The sequence below is a fragment of the Pungitius pungitius genome, chromosome 13 (genome assembly GCF_949316345.1).
Source record: "Pungitius pungitius chromosome 13, fPunPun2.1, whole genome shotgun sequence".
Taxonomy (NCBI): Eukaryota; Metazoa; Chordata; class Actinopteri; order Perciformes; family Gasterosteidae; genus Pungitius; species Pungitius pungitius.
In genome coordinates this window covers 8,677,525-8,701,410 of record NC_084912.1, presented here as the reverse complement: position 1 = coordinate 8,701,410, position 23,886 = coordinate 8,677,525, and the positions used below count along the sequence as shown (strand labels likewise).

Sequence of the window (23,886 nt, the reverse complement as noted above, 5' to 3'; positions counted from 1 at the left end):
CTTTTTGTACGTACAAATAATGATCTTATTTATTATTTTATACATTCATTTTTTTCTCTTTAAGTCCTTAAAAGAAGTTGAAAGAAATATCCGGTTCTAGTTGGATAATGTAAAAGAGTTTATATAGAAGTGTTTCCATTAATAACATGTTCTTCAGTCAGGTTATCAATGCTTACAATGTTTACAAACTAATACTTTTTTTGAGTGAAGTCACAGTGATAAGATACAGTACATTATTTCTCATACTTCGATTGGTCATATTGTATTAATATTTTAATATTAATTTTGTAAATAAAGGAGAGAGAGAGAGCGGGGATCACTATTATTAGTAGATATGAATATATGATATAATCCTTAGTTGGTCGATCTGCAGTAGCTGGTCCACATGGGAATAAGACGAATAGAACATACGGGCCCCATCCCGGCTGCGTCATTATAATGAGCACTTGGGGACACGCCCACTCGCTGCTCCCCAGCCTCCTTATTGGCTACGCGTTTGAATATTTCACAAGCCGTCCGACGATTGGCTCAAATGCCACACAAGTCATTTCATAAAGCAAATCTTTTGGAAGTTGTGTAAAGGGAATAAGTGGGGGAAAACCCTCGAGATAACCGCGGCACCCACCGCAAAATTAACCGAATCCGACACCGTCTGCCTCGCTCTCCCTCTGCTGGCTGCTGTCCATCGCTGGAGGATTTGTCGGGTGTTTCCGGGCGTCTCTGCATCTGTGAGTACCTGAGTTTGCCTGCTGCTGAGGCTCCTGGTCGCTCTGTGAGCGCTCCGCGGGGATCTGCTGCAGAGGAGCCGACGGAAAGTTCCTCACCGTCCGGAATCCACTTCAACTTCCTGCGCGGAGCCGATAGGGATTCAGCAGATTGAGAGACTGTCAGTTTGAATTCAAACAGCTCGGTGCATTTTATTATCATCTATTACTGCTTCAACCAGGGGGGTTTTTCCTCTAACAGTTGCCTATTTTCATTTGTTTGCTTTATGCTCTTACTTTTATTCATTTAAATCTGTGAATCTATTTAAGGAAACATTTTATAATGAAAAATAGCATAATAGATATAAAGATATTCTCTATGTTTATTTTTTGTTACTATAAATCATCCTCATATTGAAAATGTACCACATTGAGGAGAAATTTAAGCGTGCAACTTTTTCATAGAGATTCGCAAAACTAAATAATCATTTTTTTTCCATTGCACATAAAGTGTTTCAAAAGATGTTACCTGTGTCGAGAAGCAGTTTGGACTCTTTTGTGAGTTGCTGCACTGTCTGCATTGGAATGAGGTGTTTTATTGTCTGTTATCCGCTGTGGTAAATGATGGATGAATTGGAGCTTAACATTAATGGCAATTGTTGAGGGCTAAGTGTAATTCACTGAGACTGGTGCAGCACTTTGTGTGTGTGTGTGTGTGTGTGTGTGTGTGTCCTGCAGTGATGGTGTCCTTCCCTCAGAAGAGCTTCTGGAAGCGTGCGTCTGAAAAGGAAGATGTTGTGGCTCTTTGTCGCAGTGTTATCAGGATCGGAGCTGGGCTTGAACGCTCCAGAAAGCACATGCTGATGTTGCACGCTCTGGTAATGGCCTCTCGATGCCAACATGAATAATCAGATCGCAAACATTTCTCTGCCTCAAACAATTTGTTTTTTTTTCTCAAGACTATTTCATGGCTCTTTTACTACAAATTACTTTATTTGAGGCTTCCTGTTCTTTTAGTGGGGACCGTTGTTGACCCCGCGGAGATAACGTCCTACAAATGCATCAATTGTTGGAATCACATTACAACTTGACTTGGTGATTCAAGTGGGTTGTCCTTACCTCACTGCAGTAAAAGTGGGGAAAAGCGAATGTATGTCCTTGAATGGATGAAATAGTACAGCATTTTGTCCGGCCAATACCCAATATGCCCTTTTTCTATATCCATCCTTTCACCAGTTATTACTTTTTATGGCTGAATTATTGGCAATATTTAATGTTTTTATTTCAGTCAGGTGTCAAACTGAAATATGCTCCAGTTAAAGTCTGTGCTTATATATTACGTTTTAAGTTCCCCCCAAAATCTATACAAGTATTTTGTTGTACGATAGAATATCTATCCATCTATCGATCCACCATGGGAATACAGCCCAGTCATTTATTATATCATTCTTTTTTTATTGTTTATCTATTATTTAGGAGCAGGTGTTTGGCCGTCTAATTGTTAATCTTAAAAGTATCGTCCAAACACTTCCTCACATCAACAAATACTTGGAGTGAACCTTTCTGCACCACACTTTTCTTGTTGCTTTTCAACTTTCCTTTTCCTTCTCTTTTAATTAATGGCTATCGGCCCCATTCTGACGTGCCGTATAGGAGACAGTCTGTGAAGCGGCCTTCTTTAGTCTGGCACTCCTCGGCCCATTTGTCATTACATCCTGCTCTAATAGGGGGGAAATCGCCTCATCTTGAGCTCCCAGTGTTGTTAATTAACCCTTGTTGCTAACAGCCACCGTCTACACACATCGCTACCAGCTCCCCAGTCGGCGTTATCGCTGCGCGGCGTGCCAGCAGAACTAGCGTTGGCCGGGGCCATATTTCTGCAGGTGTCAGCGGAGGTGCTTCCTCTCCCTGCAGACGTGCTTTTGAGAGTATTACTCAAACGGCAATGCGGTTTTATCTTAAATTGAATTGTGGAGGGAGATGTTAAAGAGCCATACATCACCCGGACACATAGGGAAGAAAAGGGGAAATCTGCAGCAGTATTGGAGCAGAGATGGGAACGGCTCAATGGAATGAGCTCTATGACGAGGGCTGCACACATAAATCCATTGGCAGAGCAAATCAAGGAGTCAGCTTGTAAATGCTATTAAGTGTGTGTGTGTGTGTGTGTGCGTGTGTGTGTTTGCAGCGCAGTTGGTGATGAGAGTTTTTATTTTAGCCTTAATGAGGTGACCTTTCTCGTTCTCAGTCGAGTTTCTCTCCTCTCTTTTCAGTCCGAGGATCAGAAGGCTCCCCTCTACCTGCCTGCACTTCACAAGTCGATTGGGTCGATTCCTCCATGTTCACCTTTCATCTGCTGACCACTAAAAGGACACTTGCACATCACACATGCCCTTTCATCCAAAAAAAAGCCTTCCCAGTTTAGACTTGGTCACTGTCTCTAAAGGGAAACGGCACCTTGGTGCGGTTATATCACATCATTGGTTTCCCCTGTGATCACTTGGCCTCTGGCTAATGCCCGGCCTCATGTATGGATTTTCCGTCCAGTAATTCCTCAGCCGTCCGCCTGTGATGGGTTGTTCAGATCTAACCCTGCAGAACGCTGCTGATTGTGGTGGTATATCTTCATCCTTATGTCTGAGTGTAGGAGGAAGCGCTGCCAACGATCCGCCGATGTTTGCCTGACAATGGATGTGGAGAATTAGCGACAAAAGCATCTGCTGTGGTTTGCAAGTGTGTGACTTACAGTTTTTATTTGAGTCTCATTTGCCTCAACAGGCAGGAAAACTGTTTCAGTCAAAGGGTGAATTTGTTGGATGGGAACTGTGATGTTCTCAGGTGTGTTTTCCACAGATGTATCGGCATTGTTCACATTCTTCATACCACAGCAGATCATCGCTGCACTTAAGGCAGGACAAAGGGCATGGCGGTAGCCCTCCTAGTATTCATCATTTTCTATTAAAAAACAGTGTGTTCTCCCTCTAAGGTGAGGATGTTGCTGCGGCTGCTCGTGCTCCTGCCTGTCATGTCCTCGGCTCAGCGATCAGAGCCCATGTTCTCAGCTATAACCAAGACCGTCCTTCCTCCCGACTACGACAACAACCCCACCCAGCTCAACTACGGCGTGGCCGTCACTGATGTGGACGGGGACGGAGACCTGGAGATGTTTGTGGCGGGGTGAGAAGCGCTATTGTTACCTTTCGTTCAAGCTTAGTGAAACCTCGATCCTTAATATCACGATTCGCGATTCTTTTCTCGTTAGAGACTGAAATAAAAGTGCGTATTCATTTTCCAAGCTAAAGGTTGAAGACAAAGGCAAAAGAGATGGTAGTGTGCCCTGCGGCTCACTCAGCTGATGAAAATTGATGTGATTGGATGGAGCGTCATTGATGGGAACAGTTTGGCAAGTCAGCCTCATCCAGTGAAGCGGCAATGAATTTCCCAATGCTTAACAGAATATAGATGGACCAAAACGACCCTGCTTAGTAAATGTAATTTAGCCCAGCTACCCTATTCAGCAGGTATCCCGGACAGGATAAACCTCGGGATGGATGCAATTTCATTGGGATTAGCAGAATCAAAGTGTATCAGTTGATGTCACTTTTTACTATACAGACAAAGGAGGGACAAGTCACTCAAAGTCACGCAAAGTCACTGTGGTCCCACTTTTGTTTGACAATTCTCTTAAAACCAACAAGAGAAAAGCGTTTAATGTCTTCATAGATCAAACCATAAACATGAGTGAATATTCTGCATCAAGATACTATGTGCAAAAGCAACTCACACACACACACACACACACACACAACCATCAGGTGTGGCAGTTCCTCGAAGTGAGTGAGAGAAGCCTGCAATTTGAGTATTTAGTGAAGGTAAATTGTCGTGGTGAATCTTGTTTGAAGGAGATCTTTTTTTCAGCCAGATTTAATAGATATCACAGAGGCACTTATGTTCTGTTTGATTTGAGAATTGTTTAGAAGAGAAGCGCTAAGTAGTTAATATTACATAACTAAAACATTTATATGTTTAATTCATATTAATTAAGCATTTCTTTTTAATTTAAGAAAGTCAAAATAAATTATGTATTTGATTAGGATAATACAAAAAATGCTTTGTGAGGCCTCATTTTCAGTCTTGCTATGCTACTATAATAATAATATGGGCTTAAAACTGCAGATTGCAAATCATCATTAGTGCACCTGTGTTGCTGACATTGTTGGACTAGTTGGATCATTTTAAAACCTCCTTTCAGAAGTTTTCAAATTGATGCACAGAAACAGAAATATCAACTTTTTTCATCCGAGGCATTTCTTCTATTCAAAAATACACACAACCCACAATGCAACTCCCTGCAACGAGTTACAGTAGCCTCCAGCAGCAGTGACCATCAGTTTAATCTTGTATACAAATGAAGAAAGAAAAAAAATCTCACTGCATGACAAGTAATGCAAATGTAATCGCTGTGCCTTTGCTGCCTGTTGACAGCTACAACGGCCCGAACCTGGTGCTGAAATACAACAAGCAGCAGAAAAGGCTTCTCAACATCGCCGTTGACAACCGCAGCTCCCCGTTCTACGCGCTGAGAGATCGCCAAGGCAACGCCATCGGAGTGACGGCGTGCGACATCGACGGAGACGGTCGGGAGGAGATTTATGTTCTGAACACCAATAACGCCTTCTCTGGTACAGCCCATGCTTTCACACACACCGGTACACAAAACGCATGTGTGCACACACACACTCCCACGATGGTTGAGCCTCTTGTCTTGTACGCAGACAAAAGAGGAGAATCATTATGCAGATATTGAGCTTATCTTCATCAGATAACAGATACGCTTTGTGCTGCTATTAATCAGTTGGAGAGCTACAAAGCGCACACTGTCAAAACTACAAAACCTCACACACAAAAAAAAATAAAAAATGATAGAGGTCATTTTCCGGCGCCAACAAGCTCTTGTGTTTCCAATCACCCGCGGTTTTAGCATTGCACAACGCCTCTTTACCCTCCCTATCTTCTCCCTATCTTCTCCCTATAAGGTCGGGCAACATACTCTGACAAGCTGTTCAAGTTCCGCAATGGACGCTTTGAAGATCTGCTGAACGACGACATAAACGAACACAGAGATGTGGCCAACCGGATGGCTGGGCGCTCAGTGGCCTGTGTGGACAGAAAGGTACCACATGCACGCGCGCACACACACACACACACGCACACACACACACACACACACACACACACACACACACAGAGACACTCTCACAGACAGAAAACACACAGGAAAAGTGGAGTGTATGCAGATTCAGACACACACACACACACTCCCCAGAGTGTCTTCTGTGTACATGCATGGTTGCTTCTGTTTGTTTACCAGTGATAACTCATGCCCGGCCTACGCCGCCCTTCTCTGCATGTTCTATGACAGTTCATTTGGGGGAATGGTGTGCCATTTTCTCTCTTCTGTCCATCGCACCAGTGTAATTACACAAGCCAGGGCTCGTTTGTTTTATAGAACAGCGTACGAGGGGAGGAGTGATGACTGCACACTACCGCTTTCTGCCCGTAGCGTTTTCTCTCAGTCTCTTTTTCCATTGTTTTCTTCCCTCTTTACTTCCCTTTTTCTCTCTTTCCGACTGACACACTCTGTCTCTGTCTCTTATCTCGCACACACGCACGCATACAGTTCTCGCTTGCAATCAGGGGACGGATAAATAAAGTGATAGTGGGAAGAGGACAGTAGGGATTACAATAGATTTTTTTTATTTTTTTTAACCACAGTCCCATCTCACTGAACACGAATAGGTTGTGCAGCTGCCAGACTGGAAAGATATTTGCTTTTAATGGCATAATGCTTTTAGACGAAGCCAAACCCCTGATGTGTGTTCTTCCATGCAGACGGAGAGAGAGAATACATTTTCCTATTGCTGAGCAAGTTTTATTACTAGAGATTTGGAACGATGAATCTGCATTTCCCAAACCTGAACATGTGATTGGTCTTGCTTACTCGTGAATAGTGTGCCATCATTACGAATAAGTTCACTTCTTTGCACTGACAGGCAGTAACAGGATTCTGATGAAGTGGATTCTAAAAGCCAGAATACTTTAAATCTGATGCAGAAGAAGCACCTTTCAAAACAAAAGAATTGAAAGGCCACACTAGTTGTGGGAGCTCATTCAGACTCTTCAGTGATGGCTGTGAACGACTGATGTACAAGACACACAGTATCGTATCCCTGCACCTGCATGCACTTTACATTCATGCATGTCACACTATTCTAAATGCCAATTCCAGGGACCGAAATTAGCCTCGGGTGAACATTTATTGAAAAATCGTTGACTTTTAAGTTTGTTAAGTAACTGCCAGTGGCCTTCAGGTCTTTCATTGTAGTTCATTCCCATTCCGTGCACAACTTTGTGGGTGCGGCGAGTGTGTGCGTGAGTGTGTTTGCAAGTGTGCGTGTGTGCTCCATAATGGCCATAATGTGACGCTTCATGACATTTACATCAACTAGACTCATTTACTTTTCTTGTCTTGAAAAAAATCTAGCAAAGTAACCAGTGAAATGTGTATGCATGTGTGCGTGTTTTTGCATATGTGCATGTGTTTGTATTGATTGAAATATGTAAGGCCTAGTGGGAAAGCTCATTGGAATCCAGTGTGTAGTCTATTAGTGTGGTTCCGTCTGTGAGTTTGTGTCTGCAGGGACTCTGACTGATAATGGAGTGTGAAATTAATCTCCAAAGGGAGGCAGAGGAAGGAGTAGGAAGAGAGGCTGAGAGAGAGAGTGTGAAAGGTATGAAACCGGGTAAAGGGAGATAAAAGGGAAAGAAAAGTGTTGATTAGGTAAAGGTGAACATTATATTCAAAGAAATAACACTTGGAAATATGTTTTAGATTTACTTAAAGCTACTATGCCCAGGTTTATATTTGGCTTTTATTTTATTTAAAGCAACAGATTTACATACTCAGGGACCAACCTGCCACAGAAAAAGAAGGTTAGTGGAATGCGAGGGGAGGGGTCCGGGGCTCACAACACGAGTTTATAACCGTTCATGAACCGTGTGCACATGGCTGTTTGAAAGAGGACCGAAGGACAGAAAGGTGCCGGGTGTCTTTAAAACCTTCTGAGTTCTTGAACCTTTTTGTCCCCTGCAGGGAACCGGGCGGTATGCCATCTACATAGCCAACTATGCAAGTGGCAGCGTGGGTCCTCATGCTCTTATTGAAATGGATGAGGCAGCCAGCAATCTTTCACAGGGCGTCATTGTCCTCTCCAACGTGGCAGAGCAGGCCGGAGTCAACAAGTTCACCGGTAGGTAGGCTGAAATTAAATTGTGTGTGTGTGTGTGTGTGAGTGTGTGTGTGTGTGTGTGTGTGTGTGAGTGATGTAGATCTTCATCCAGCACTACCCGAGTTCAGTCTGATTTACACACACATCTGTAGAGGATGCTATGAGCATGTGGTTGCTGCACTCATGGAATCTCATCAACTGCAGAGAGAGGGGGGGCTGGAAAGGTGCCAGGTGAGGGGGGGGGGGATATGAAGGCGAACTAGATGAGTTTAAGCGTGAGAAGAAAGAAAGAGAGTTTTAAAAGAGATCTTTTGGCCCCGTCAGCTGTTCGCTTCAGCCAAAGTCGAAGGGAAGCTGAGGCGAAGGGCGACACCCTCGTACATCAGACCCGCTCGGCGGCGCAGAGATGGCATCCATCACGGGGGCCTGCTGTACTTACCTCACACCTCTGAAGGTGTGGATACAACGACGTGCGTCACCACGGCGCCGACTATTTGATTTGCCTTTCATCACCTCAGTCAGTTTGAAAGTGTTTGTGTGGAGCTTATATGTCGTTATCGGGAGAGGACGCCGCTTTAGGGGTTGGTCCAGTGATCACTCGTACCGATTGCAGGAATTGAGTCGCCAGTGGAATCAGTGGAGAGAAAACATCCTTCCCTGTCGATGCGACCGTTCACCCCAAAAGCTGTTTTAGCAGTATAAGTTACAAGCTTCTGAAAGTTAAGTCTGTTTCAGTTTCATCTATTTCATTTGTACACAAACCTCAAACTGCCTCAGACACACAAAACCGAGCACTTTGTTTTCGCTCATGGATCATTTGTTGTGTTTTGGAGTGTAAATTTCATCACCAAGATACTATTGTCTTAAATACCCTTGAAACTGAGTGGATGACCTTGAAATAGATCACTAGAAGCACTGAAATTCATCACCGCCCCTCTGCCCACTTGGATCAACATGTCCCTTAACCCTGTGATTGATGCCTGTTTTGGTATCGAAGAGGAGACAATAAATGCCAAGATGAATGATTTCCCTCTGATTTGTTTCTTGGATAACAGCGCTGCCTCTTCGATACTATATTGAAACCATTGAAAAGTCCTTGACGCTGATGTCCAATTAATTTTTGGACATGGGAGATGACTTTGTATTTGAAAATAACAGAATAAATCTCCATCATCGATGGATTTCTTTGCGTTCACCGTGTCATCCACGTCTCCGGAGGGGCAGCGTGAACCAGCCCCAGAATGGCTGTGGACGATGTGCTTTGTCATCAAACCGCCGTTAATCAGAGCAGAGGGACAGGTGGCAAAGTTGCATATCTAATGGTCACATATCTCTGGGGGGACATTAGTGGTTTATGACAATAGGGGGGCGATGGATATTTGTCTGGGCTGATGGAGCGGGCCGGTGAGTCGGCAGCGGGTCCTGACTGGCGGCACTGACTGTGCACACTGGAGGGGCAATGAGAGCCCTTTCAACTCCATAATTAGACTGCGTTGGTCTCAGATGAGACTCTTTAAGGAGACACCTCACTCTGCAGAATGTCACTGGAAGATTCTCAGGTGTTATTAACAGTGCATGGAACAGGCACACTGATTTTTTCTCAAGAAAATTTTGTATGTAAGAAAAACGCAAAAGATTGTCAACATGCGCTTTTTGTTAGTTTTACTTGTTTGTGCTAGATGTGTGTGTGTGTGTGTGTGTGTGTGTGTGTGTGTCAGCAGAGATATGCCATGCTGGGGGGAAATGGTCTGGAAAGACAGTAATGATTTTCCGTCGTTCACTTTGTGGCGCTGAACTCTCTCCCTCTCTTCACACCCTCGCTTCCCCTCTCCCGCCTCAAATTGACTCAGTTCTCACCTGGTTTTAAATATATAATTGAGTCTTGCCGCTGATCCCAATCTCTCTGTCTGCGTCGGCTAAGGGGGGCGAGGTGTCGTGGTGGGGCCCATCGTCAGTCAGACCCTGTCCGACGTATTTTGCGTCAACGAGTACGGCCCCAACTTCCTGTTCAAGAACAACGGAGACGGGACCTTCAGCGATGTGGCACAGCTGGCTGGTGAGGGCATCGTGAACAGTTCGACCAATCACAGCCTCGGATGAGTCAATCACAGGCAACGACAAAGGATTTTTTGAATGTGTCACCGAATGCTTGCAGGCGTGGAGGACCCCATGCAGCATGGTAGAGGGGTCGCTCTGGCAGACTTCAACCGCGACGGAAAAACGGACATCGTCTATGGGAACTGGAACGGACCCCATCGCCTGTACATGCAGCTGAATAACCGCAAACAGAAGTTTAAGGTGAGTCCCGTCCATCCTGGTTATTTAATACAGTCACGGCTGGATGTATCCGTCCCAAATATTCCCGTTAAAAGGGGACGAGGCTGCCCGGGATTCCAAAAGGAAATTTAAATTGCACATATAAAAAGTCGACAGAAACGTCCATATCTTCTCTCACCAGAAGCTGCTCAGATTCGGCATGAATTTCTGATTTGTGTGCTTTATTTACAAAATTCTTCAGAATACGGCCCCCAAATTACGGATGCTGCCAAACAAACGTAGTAGCACGTGGCTTGAAGCATACTTTCAATAAATGCTAAAGAAAGGCTTGTGAATTAGCGCGGCGTGGTTTGGGCTAACTATGCGATTGAGTGGCATTTAAAGACGAATGGACATCCATCGACTGGACCATAGACCACTCCGGCAGCGTGCATGTGTTTGTGCTGTAGGTTTAACGGCGCTAAACACAGAGACGGGCAATGCTGCGTGTAAATCTACGGCGGTTTTGTGATTTATCCGTTAGCAGCTGCGACTGCATCTTTTCCCAAAAGAGATAAATGTCACACAAGACATGTTTATAGGGGTCAAATAATGGGTTAATGTGTGACGCTTAGCCCAGAGTCAATTCCATCAGTGTGACTCACACACACACACACACACTTATAAAGACAACAAAGTCTAAGACGCACACAAACGAAAAATTGAATTATCTCGCCATTTTCATTTTTTTTATAAACCAAGATTGTTAAATCGCGTACCCACAACCCATTAAAGAGCCCCTCCCCCCCACACATGCTGACACTCCTGCCAACTGTGTTGACCTTTGGCGTGTATAATGAAGCTGTTGTATCACTCCAGTAAACCGCTAATTAAATTGGGCTGAAACAGCAGCTCGACTGTGCAGCAGAAAGTGCAGATTACGCCCGTTTGAGCTTTAATTAAAATCTATTGCCGAGGTTTTCCCTGCAGTAAGTTCAAAACATATGCAAATCACACCCGCACACACATCTATAGTAATTAAAGATATTATTCAAAATAATCAAACAGTAATTCTCAAACCATTTTGGCTTTTGCGTTTCTGTGCTCTATGTTTGATTGGTGAGGGTCTCCTCTCTGTTCCATTATGAAATATCTATTCACTCACCATGTAATATAGTAAATGCACAACTGGCCCTCCCTTGTGGCCCTCAGTCGGCCATCCCCTCTCCTTCACCTGAGAAGCAGAAGGTCACTGTGAGCCCTCCCCGGCCCCGGCTTTATGAGCCTTATAATTAAAACAGGGAGTAAATACTGGAGGGAGTGAAGGGCTGCTCTATAACTCTTCCCCGACTTATCACCGGGTCACCGAAGCACAAAGATACCCGTTACTTTCTCCTGCAAAAACTCCTCTGCTGGGGAGACTTTTCGGGGCGACAGTCTTTCTTTTTGCCATAGATATGAAAAATAAAAAATAAAAAAGTTTGTTCTTTTAAGCTTTAGGTGATGCTCACCCGCCTCGGAGGGTAAGTTACAGTGAGTGAGTGAGCAGATGACGGATCAACGTCTAACTCAAGGCCGGGCCCCTGATTATTGATGGCCCTGTTGTGAAGATTGAACAACACATAAACAGGCTACAAGTCATTTTCAATGAAGGTGACATGAATCAACAGGCTGACACACACACACACACACACACTCACGTGACTGATGCGCTTAAAAAATAAGTTGAGCTTGTCTCAAATCACCTTTGCCGCTCCAATGATGCTGTGAAGCGTCAACTGATGACACTGATAATGCATTTTATATCTACAGCGCTTTAGGTACTCAAAGACACTTTTACATGGTAAAACGATGAGTAAGATACACAATGGAACAGAAACAGAAAAACACAGGTAACGAGCACCACAGGGAAAGCGACGATTTCAAAAGATAATCATATGATTTCGTTTCATCCTGTTCCACTTATTCCAAAAATTGCCAGTGTATTCACAGTGTAACATAAATACATAAAGCTGGATTAACAACCGGCTTCAGTGAAAATACTGATACATTTTGGCCATCAACATCATCTTTCCCAGTAAGAAGAATTTTAATTGATCTTCCTAAACGCTGAATGCTTTTTATATATGAAAAGCATTCTAATAAAGAAACATTGAGATGATCCATAAACCTGCAGCGCAGGTCAAGTCTGTGCTTACTATTTGGTGGATGAAAAGGTATTTTTAACAGCACAACAAAAATGCTTGATGCATTTGTTTGGCTTCTGTAAAATACTGTGTCTGTGCGTCACTGGTGTGATGTGTGTGTTTTCTTTCTTTCTCAGGACATTGCTTCCCAGAAGTTTTCTATGCCATCCCCGGTTCGCACCGTCATGGCTGCTGACTTTGATAATGACAACGAGATGGAGGTCTTCTTCAATAACATCGCCTACAGGGGCCCCTCCGCCAACAGGCTCTTTAGGTCCTCACACGCATATTTACACACGCATGTTAAAAAGTATGATACTAAGGTTCAATAGCGTTTTGATTGAGAGCTTAATGGACTACTGTCTTTGTTTAATATTCTTAAACATGGCTTGGAGAATTAAAAATTGCCAGCGAAGGATACTTATCTAGTCTGGCCTGCCTCCTCCTCCACACATGAATGAATCTTTCATTAAGAGTTTTAGGTCTCCTTTTGGATCACAGTTTTTCTTCCTCCCTTGATAATATTAATGAACTCAGCCTTCAAAATGCAATACAGTGAATACGATATCCAGTGTTAAGTCTTAGTAGTAAATAAACTATTCTATCTGAATTTAAATGTGGACTGGCACATTCACTGAACAGGATGCAGAAGTCATTTTGAAAATCACCATGAGGTGGTGGGTCACTTCATACCGAGAATAGATAATCAGTGCTGGATATGAATATGCCGGGTCATTGGAGGTTAATCTGTCTTTCTGGACATGATGAGGGTCACTGCACCGCAGCCTGTGGCTCCACAACGTGAAGATGAATCCGCTATTAAAAATCTGCTCTTTGGCATAGAGATAGAAAACAACTAATCGATATTTGGATGCATTGAAAGGGGTCAACAGGCGAGATCAGCACTGTTGCAAGTTAAATGTTAACTTGAAGAAACCGGGAAATTTAAACGATTCATCACTGAAAGTAAAATCACAAAAGTCATTATTTTCTTTAAGAAGACATTCAAGCCGAGGGATTATTCTAAAACATCAACTTTTGACCAAAATCTATTCAGGAAGATGACCATGAAAATCCATTAAAACCCCAAACAATAATACTGAAAAAACAATCAGTTAATGTATATATTTATTATATATATATATATTTATAATCAATAGTTATTTATTTAGAATAGGATATTTCATTACGTTTGTATCAACACATACTAATAAACATATAAGTGGTTCCCACTTGTATTAAATATGAAAGGGACGACATATGAAATGAATGTGATGGGAAGTGGAATGAAAGCACTTATCATCCGCTCATCATTTATCAACCATTGTTAAAGTGAGCATATATTATAATTTAAATATGATTTTTACACAATTATCATCACAAATTACCTTAATTAAATGTTATCACAGATGCAAAAACATTCAAAGAAAATTTAATGTTGCAACTGTTTGAGGGGAACCCATCCATCCATCCTCATCGCCGGGGCAACAGCTCCAGCAGGGAACCCCAAACCTCCCTATCCCGGGCCACATGTACCAGCTCTGACTGGGGGATCCCCAGGCGTTCCCAGGCCAGTGCAGAGATATAATCTCTCCACCTGGTCCTGGGCCTTCCCCAGTGACCCAGGACCAGGTGGTGCCTGGAGCACCTCCCAAGGGAGGCGTCCAGGGGGCATCTTTACCAGATGCCCAAACCACCTCAAACGGCTCCTTCCAACGCAAAGGAGCAGCGGCTCTACTCCGAGCTCCTTGCGAATGGCTGATCTTCTCACCCGATCTCTAAGGGAGACGCCAGCCACCCTCCTGAGGAAACCCATTTCGGCCGCTTGTACATGTGACCTAGTTCTTTCGGTCGTGAGGGGAACCAATGTGACTAACGTATTATTAGGTAGTTTGCTTCATAAGAATTGATTAGCTTTTACAATCCCAATCTGTAGAGTAACTAGTAACTGCAGTTTTCAGGTACATTGACTACGCTTACTGTACCTAAATTACAGAGTTTTAGAAAGAAACTTACACACACGCAGTGGCATTTGTATTACTGTTTTAAGAAGTTATGATGAGTCAATTGTGTGACATTGATTTGATAGGGTGAGCAGGAGAGAGCACGGAGACCCCCAAATAGAAGAGCTGAATATCGGGGAGGCCTCGGAGCCCGAAGGACGAGGGACCGGTGAGTGGACTCCAGAGCACAAGAACATCCTCACACCTGCTCATCCAGCACCGCGCCATCAGATGGCACCAGAGCTCCACCGGGGGATCCTCCGAGCCGCCATAAAATAAAAGAAGACTTGTTCCACATAATTAGTTCTGTGACTGCTGACATTTCATGCTCCCCTGCGTGAGGATAATAAACCGTTTGGTTGCATCGTTACAGGAGCCGTGGCCACGGATTTTGACGGCGACGGCCGCCTGGAGCTGCTGATTTCTCACGGCGAAAGTGCAGCACAGCCGCTGTCTGTCTACAGAGTAAACCAGGTGAGTGTCCGCGAGACGTCCGAAAAAGCCTTCAGGTCAGCGGGACACTCAACCATCGTCTTAGCCGTGCTCCTACGTTTTCTCACCCCGTGTCTGTGTCTCAGGGGACCACCAATGCCTGGCTGCGAGTGATTCCCAGGACCAAGTTTGGCGCTTTCGCCAGAGGAGCTAAAGTGGTGCTGTACACCAAAAAGAGCGGCCCGCACACACGCATCATCGACGGAGGCTCGGGGTACCTGTGTGAGATGGAGCCCGTCGCACACTTTGGCCTCGGTATGTTTTTAAAAACGTCAATTAGACATCAAACTGTAGATCAGTAATCTTTAGGTTGACGGTTGGTTTTTGTCTAAAACTCCAAAGTATTAATATATTGAATTTCAGTTTTCTAACTTTTTTTGCAACAGGCTGTTGCAATACTCTATACTTTGGATATGGGATGCATAGAAAATGGGAAATGGAGTGTAGTGGTGGATGGAAAATGAAAGCTCCCAGTGGGAAGCATTGTTTTAATACCTGCAGCCTGACTGGACACCCTTGGGAGACTTGGAAGCTCAGAGGACATAAGAGTTGGTGGACAGGTGCTGCAGCTGGAAGCCTTCCCGGGAGAAACCAGATCCCTGTCTCCTGACACACATGCACTTTTTTTTTAAACCTACCAGCGTTATGGACACACTTGAAAAAAAAAAAACACATCACCCCCGGTAAACCCAATCCTCACCACTAAATGACAGCGCGTCACACGGCAGCCGAGCAGGTGAAATATGCTTTGGCTCGCAGACGGAACACCTGCTGAGTAGATCACTGTCTGGCAAAGTAACTCAAGATCTGTTTAAATTAGAAATGCCACTTTAATTAAGGGTTGCAGAGGCCCTCCGGAGAGGGGCTGTCTGTATGCCTCATTAAAGTGGTTAATGGAGAGGGAACAGTGGCACTTCTTCTCCCACTGTGTTTGTGTCATAAAAAAAAGAGAGGAAGCTTTACGAGCCCTCGAGAATTAAGGACGTGTGACCGTTCCTGTGTGTGTGTGTGTGTGTGTTCGTGCGAGCAGGTAAGGATGTTGCCACCAATGTGGAGGTGTACTGGCCAGACGGTCGTTCAGCTGCGAAACCCCTGGAGCCTTCAGACATCAACAGGGTGCTTGAGATCCACTATCCGAGAGACGAGGAGGAGGTCACTCCTACGGTGGAAATAGAGGTACAGCCGTGATTCGTGGGACTTAATTATCTTCATGTTAAGGGGCGTTCTCGTGGTGGAAGAGTGCTCTCCTCACCACTGAAATATTTCTCTGTAGGATTAAGGTGATCCTTTAGAATAACTTTGTGTTGATCAGCAGTAGCCCGCCTCTCTAATGACATCAGTGTAGTCAAACAATGCCAGTACAATGTCCCTCAATCCGAGCATCTTCACAAGGTAATCTGCCATCCGCATAGATAATCACATTGTTGTTGGTGTTGTTTTTTAAGCTCAAAGCGTTCTTGTTTCTAACTAGAATGACTGTGTCTTACAGTGTGGTCACGGGTTCGCACTGAATGAGAATGGCCGTTGCACTGGTGAGACCCAAAGATGTTTCTGTTGGACCGCCCTACGCTTGCGTCCTTGTTTTGCATTAAGACAAAAAGCGTGTTTCCCTCCCTCCCTCCCTCCCTCCCTCACCTGCCCCTCCCTCAGACAAAGATGAGTGTACCCAGTTTCCTACTGTGTGTCCCTCCGACCGTCCCGTCTGCACCAACACCTACGGCAGCTACAAGTGCCGCGCCAAGAGGAGATGCAACCAGGGCTTTGAGCCCAACGATGACGGGTCCGCCTGTGTGGGTGAGTGGTCCTGGCGCAGTAGACCCAGCTGGATTACAAAGATCAGGAGAACAAAGCAAGCGCTTCCAGAGGACGAGGTGCCTTAAACTGCCTTAATCCCTGTGGTTTTCAGTAAAAGGCTTAGAGGTGCTAGCATTCCTCTGACCGTGTCCCCTCCCTGCCCCCTGCCGTCCTGCATGACTACCGCCCCCATGTGAGGGAGCTCTCCTTCAGCCGTGAATATGCATGTTGCCTCACTTTTCCCTGCCCTATGTTCTGCCCCCCTCTATCTCTCTCTCTCTCTCTGCAGCCCAGGTGGCTTACTTTGGGGGGACGCAGTCTTCTAGTGAACGCAAATGTCCAGGCCTTTCTTTCTGGATACTCCCCGTCTCCGTCGTGCTACTATTCAGCTCTAACCATCTCCATGCTGGACTACCGTAGCCTTCAACCGGTTCCTCTTCCTAACTCTCTCCACTGCTGTATCGGGATGTAGAGAAACTCAACGTTTCACTTGCACATCTACTCTTGCTTATTCTTTGCGGATCTCTGCTGTAGTTTTTCCATCTTATATTTCCAGCTTTGCCCCTTGCCCACCTCAGCCATGTATCACCTCATGTGCCCCCCCCCCCCTCTGGACTATAAAGAAACACACAAAGAGCATGCTCGAAGGAAGCTAGGGGGTTCGGAACTGTGTGTGTGTGTGTGTCCCGCAGAGCCCTCACGTCATCACCTGACACTTACCTTAGTGGGACCTGAACCGGTGCCAGGTCAATAAGTGGAGCTGTGGCGAATAAACCTCTGCACATATACAGTACAGCAGTCAGATCTACTGGCTCCACGGACCGCAGTCCCACTGGGACCTCATCTGTTTCCCCGCCGCGTTCCTCCTCACGGCGTCCCGCTTCCGGCTCTGTGCGTGAGGTGTGAGAGCGCAGCGCCCAGAGGGGCAGTCGGGTAGAGGAGCACATGCCGGACCATCTGTCTCTGATAGTAGGTAACGCTTTGTTAATGCAGCACACTGAAGAATATGAACACGCGTGTATGTGTGTGGGAGCACAACAATAGGAAAAAAGTGCAATTTTAATTTATTTGTAGTATAAGTAGCCGAAAGGTGCACTTGAAACATCATTTATTCAGCAATTTCTAAATTATTAACAGCTTATAATATTTATTGTGAATATTACATCAAAATTCATCATTTAAATATAAATAATGGGACAAGGCATTTTATTTTTTATTTTGGAACATATATATTTTTTGTAAGGATAAGGCTGGTGATAATCCATATTATGTTACCTTCAGCCCCATTAGTTTTTTATAAATGATTTTGGTTTTTACTCCAACAGGAGTAAACTGTGCTTTTATTCAGAAACCCTTTGATAGTGTGCAATAAACTGCATGACCAAAAAGAATAGTATCAAAGGAACATGCACCCACTGCTCACTGACGTGTTTTTAACGATGTCAACAACAACACGGGCACAGCGGACTAAATGCTTTTTTTTTGCAGGGTAAAAACTTGATGATCTTTTTTTTTAAGGTAATATATCACCAGCCTTATCCTATCAAGTGTAAATAATAAGTGAACATCAAATAACAATGTATAATTTTAATGATAACTTAAGGGAGCCTATCCTCTCTGCACTGCAGAGACTGCACAACACAATCATCCTACCAGAGTTACACTGCAGCCACGCATAGATTCATTGAGTGTTGGTCGGGCACTGAGTGTGTGTGTGTGTGTGTGTGATGATTTATGGATTCCTACCTATTCACTGGCTGAGGCAAGTGTTATGTATTTTGGAAATATTTGGCCAGAAACCTCACACATTCCATTTAGGAAACAGCACCAGACTGACATCAGTCCCCAAGCCTGCTAATGAGTTGGACCTAAACCACAGATGCCACATGTAAATATCAAACATTTCAGTCGAGATTTAGAGACTGAACTCTTTTCTCTCTGAGACGTTTTTAATGAAAACCAAGAGACATCAGAGCATGAAAAACTACTAAGCAAACAATGATGGACGTGTTAAAATGACTCACCATTGATCTCTGTTGGATCCACACTGAAGATGTGTTCATGGTCTCTGTGTAAGCCAAAGACTCCGTGGAGGGGAGAGAGTGACGCCACGTTTTCGTCTCATTTTTGAATGTTGTTATCTAAACTGCACGCTTTAAAAGCACATATCCGTGTTCTCAATCCTATTGATTACATTCTCATGCTTAATTTCCTCAAGAAACAATTTAATCATATATTGTCAAAGAAATGGTTGTGTAAATCCGGTCTTTATCTTTTCCTGTGTTGAAATGGGTTCCGGCATTTCAGGAAGTTTGTACAGCAGAAAAAGGATACCAATTATAGTTGATAAATCTTACCTACATGCTTTTCTGTGTGTATTCAACATGAAGCACAATATTCACAGGGACGGATTATTTTGCTGAACCACTTTAGGCATGCTTAACGCTATGGTTACACGTTTATGGGATAACGTGGATGTGAGTGACTACAAAAGTAAAGGTAGAAATACAACATGTTAAATAGAAACTACAACAACAGTAGAATTCACACAGCTAAGCTTTTCGCTCTGTGATTCTGTGAAATGTACCGTAACAATGTCCCTGATTGATGTCCAATGATGTGCAGGATGAATGGTGTGTGTGTGTGTGTGTGTGCGTGGGTCTGTGCGAGCATCATGGTCACTGTCACGGCATTGTTTGCGCCCCAGAGGATCCAGATGTGTTCCTTTCTGCTAAAAGAATTGCAGTGATGTCCATATGTAAAAAAATAAAACCTGAAACACAATGCTCAATGTGTGGGTTTCAGGGGGATTTGGACCAGCGTGTGTCTGTTTGTGTGTGTGTGTCTCTGTGTGTCTGTGTGTGTGTGTGTGTACTCAGTGTTAGCATGTGCTCCGTGTGGAAAAATAACCCAAATGCCCTTTTCTTTCCGGACGAGCTTCAAACCACTAATTATAAAATGTCCCACAAGTAGCAATTGCACAATGTTCATGCGCCACAAAGCTTTTCCACAAAATGACAGAAAATCAGATATGAATGTTAAGAAAATGTGTTTACTTTATTGAAATTACCAGGGAAAAAAGAGCGGAAGGAGACAAGTATAAAAAGCCGTATGAATGTGGATGTATAAACTTAGTGGCCATTTACTTTAGCTGCAGCCAAAGAGTATGTATGTTTACTTTAGCTTTAGTTTTGTGAAAACCATCTTGCTCCTGATGCAAACTAGCGAGCAGGCTTTTCGGAGCGGAGTGGGGCGGTGTGCAAACTCACGTCTCCTGTGTCTTCAGCACTAATTCTGGTGATGCGTTGGGTTTGTTGTGGCCTGTAATCAAATTAACACTCAATTCTACATTCCCATGATTGTTTAGGCACATATCAAGTCCTGTGATTGGAATTCATTTGACTCATTGCATTGTGCCCGGGAACTAAAAGAAAACGACATCTACAGCTTTAGCTACTTGAGCATGAAAGACATAACAAACAACAGTTGGCTGGTAAGTAGCTTAGTTGAACAAAATTGCTGTTTCCTTTTCTTTAACCTACAAAGAGACAAGAGGCTGGAGCAAATTCGTGTGGAATAAGCAAAAGGTTTTTCTTTTAGTTTTTTTTATTGCTTTTGTTTGTTGCTGGCCATCTTTTCTATTCCTTAAGTCAGGGTTGTACTGAATACAGTAGCTGCTGAAACCTGTGAGTCTGACCACGCCGCTTCTCTACAACAAAGTATGGTGGACACAAACAAGAGGAGCGAGATCATACTTGTTGAACCAGTTTGTCGCTTCATCCAAATCATGCAGAATTTGGGTAACTTTCACTCATTTAAAAAAAATAATAATAATCTTAAGCAAGCAGAAAAGTTTCAAATAACGCAGATCAAAGTCAACCCAAGTCATAGTTTTAAACCTGTTTGAGGGTCTTTTTTTAGAGACGCTGCCGTGTTTCCAGTCCGCAGCATTGAACTTGGTGACAGTAATGTTATTATATGGGGGTAATTTAAAAAATATATATGATTTGTCCAATCCACTTGTCTGAAAAAGCCATGAACATGCAAACTGTGCGCAGGCTGGAGCCCGTGGGTCGGTCCGGAGGGGAAGCAGAAGTGATCACCAGCACCGTTTATTTGCCTTCACACGGGCTGTCAGTCACGCAGAGGTTGAATAACATGGGCGGATACTTATGTCAAAGCTGATGGGCGGGCTGCGGCAAAGCAGGAGGAAAGATTGGTGTGAAGGAGTCTCCAAACACTATAAATCAAATATGACAACAAGAGTGACGAGTTTCCACCTTTTTGTCTTCTAAGGAGTTAAGTAGATTTTACTGCAGAATGTCAATGCATCTTTTCAGTAAATATCTTTTAAATTTAAAATATATACGTTTTTAAAAGTTTATGCATGAGTGCAGTTTTGGGCAAAGACCGACAGCGTTTGGAAGGGAGCAGCAGCAATGATTCCTTCCGTTTGTTGCACCATTGTGAAGTTGGGCAGATGTGGACACATGTTTGTTGGGCCTGAGTGAGTACAGTCAGAGTTCTGATGCCTCGTGAGACTCGAGTTAACAAATCACTCGATGTGGCCGAATACTTGTTGCCGTGTTGTTGTTTTTTTTTTGAGGGCAGTGAACTAAATGCGTATTTGATTGTGATCCCAGAATATAGGAACGACCATCCTCCTCTAACGTCACTACAAGCCTGACCTTTCTCTGACACCAGTGCTTCTCCAGAGGAGCTTTCTATTTAATGCATTAAATGCAATAACACAACTGTAAAGATCACTTCAATGCCTGCTCTGTGTTTGCCGCCGTGTTCCAGAAATACTTCAACTGTCATTTTCAGAAATAAACATTTGACTCAATCAATTTCCCTTCTCGGGCTTCTGTGGCTCAGGCTGAAAAGAATATGGTGGAGGAGGTAAAGCGGTCCAGTTCCTGTTTAGAAAATAAGGAATGAAAAAGTATGGCAGAAGTAGAACGGACAGAAAAAGGTGTTGTGCAGCCAAAAGGAATCTAAAAACTTGGAAACTCGAAACAATTGCAGCTACAAACTGCGGCAGAAAGTGTGGGGGGAAAGATCCGTGGTAACAAAAGACTTCTGTGTTGGGATGAAGAGCAGTTTGTTATCGTGAGAGTGACCTTTTCCAACAGGTGTTGAGATGTTTCTTCACTCCTCTGCTGCCTCTGAGAAAATATCAGTTCAGTCTCCACTCCTGATCAACACTGAGCCTGCCAGAATGTTCTCGTTCATTTCTGGCCTTATGAGCAGGCTATGATGGATCTACCGAACGCCTCTTACACACACACACACACACACACACACTACACAAAGTGTAGTTAGAGAGGTTGCAAAACGCTGCAAAAAAAGATTCAATAAAACAAGTCAACCTACATTAAATAAATTGTTGGCCACTGACATTAACATGTTTTCGCCCTATAAAGTTAACAAGGTGGTAGCGTTGCAATTACACATCTAGGAAATACGGCAATATTATTCGACAAAAACCTCAAAATCCAACATTGTTAGATACCAGCAGCCGCCTGCAGTCACAATAAACTTCATCACACTTTATTCATCTCTCAGAGGCAGGTCAAAATCCTCTCCACATGCTCTGAATAATGATTTATAAGATATAAGAAAAAAGGACATACTAATTTATATTATCCAGTGGTAACAGATAAACAGCATCAAGATAATAAATTGAAGTTCTCTCTCTTAGCAGAGGGACTTTGTTGATCTTGGATTTGGCTTCTTGTCATCTGGCATTTCTTTACAAACACGTCATGCAGCATTTCACATTAATGCACTTGAAAGGACTTGAAACCACTCAAAGATGCTGGTATCAAGATTCTTATACATTTTTAAGAAATATATAATTTTGCACAATAAACCATCTCAATCTTGAAACCACACACCATACATACATATACATACATAACTTTCTGAAGAAGTGTCTGAATAAAGTTGCTGCACTTTCCAATACAGTAGAAGATAAATATAGAAAACATGGCATTTACATTGAGAAATTACCTGTAAATACATTTGATCTCCGCCTCTAAACTGTTATTCTGTTATTATTCTGTTATTCTAGTAATCACGGCAGTAGATGCTCCATGAGCATGTCTGTCATAATATTGAGACATAAATCTCAATTTACATCTTTTTTATAAGAATACATGCAATAGCTTAATCTTCCCTTCCTTGGTTGTGTTTTTCTTGAAAGAACGAGCTACATAACACCTGGTAACATGGCACGCAGTGGTTCCGTTTCACCTTGGGCTAAAGGTATAGAGTCCTATTTCTGTTGTTCATTTACAGTAAATACACTACTTACAAACCCTCATACTCATGTGAAAGGGTTATTTGTTGCTGTAAACAATCCTCCTGTAGTTGTACCCAGCATCAGCATCATATAACTGGCATTATTATTACTAAAAATATCTATTTTTAAAGAAGATACACAGCAACTCACAGCTCTACCGATGATATGCTTAAGCTGCTCTGTCACATGATCCATACTCTTCTTTACTATTCACAAACTCAAGTACAGTACAGCTCTTTACACACTCATTTCTTTTGTCCAATGACTCCTTTTTTTGGCAGTGTCTAGTAAGTTTTTAATTGGTCAGTCCATCAGCTCCAGGTTGGGTATCAACGTCCACTGGGAGGAAACATGGAGGCATCAAAAAGAACAGGAGGCTGAACACGAGCAAAACTGAACTCTGCGGCTGCGGTCACTGTCAGTTCATCCCAATTATCCAGGAAGTAGAAAGTTGAGAGGATATGGTGGCTGGCTGCAGGGCAGGGGCTCTGCTGAGGGTTTTTCTCATAGTTATCGGTGGCTAAAGACGTGGCGAATAGCTACACTCCAACAGCTGATCTGAATAGCTTGTTACGGGGCGGGTGAGAAGTGAACAAAACTGAATACTGAAAGATAAGGGACACAGAAACTGTTGGAACAGAAATAAAATATGCAGTCACAAAAATTAAGCCTTTTGCGTTCTTTCTTTAGTTAGACGTAGTGTGTCTATGGCTCGATCAGACAGGATGCAATTTGAGAGACTGAATTTATGCTCCTCAGGCTGGACTTTACTTAACACATCATACAGTGTGATGTTAATGTTAATAAGCAGTTTTAGATTGCATAGCAAGATCTTTAGAGGTGGTTTAATTTACC

General features: G+C 43.5%; 1 protein-coding gene across 1 annotated transcript; it reads left to right on the top strand.

Annotated features, from left to right (window-relative positions):
* Positions 1 to 586: 586 nt before the first annotated feature.
* On the top strand, positions 587 to 22,531 carry crtac1b (cartilage acidic protein 1b). Its single transcript, XM_037465771.2, has 15 exons — positions 587 to 728; positions 3,691 to 3,881; positions 5,190 to 5,386; positions 5,741 to 5,877; positions 7,858 to 8,014; positions 9,915 to 10,049; positions 10,149 to 10,291; positions 12,573 to 12,709; positions 14,525 to 14,607; positions 14,812 to 14,912; positions 15,017 to 15,185; positions 15,961 to 16,106; positions 16,420 to 16,462; positions 16,581 to 16,724; positions 17,014 to 22,531. The coding sequence occupies exons 2-15, from the start codon at positions 3,697 to 3,699 to the stop codon at positions 17,142 to 17,144; spliced, it is 1,908 nt and encodes a 635-aa protein (XP_037321668.2). The 5' UTR covers positions 587 to 728; positions 3,691 to 3,696; the 3' UTR covers positions 17,145 to 22,531.
* Positions 22,532 to 23,886: the final 1,355 nt, after the last annotated feature.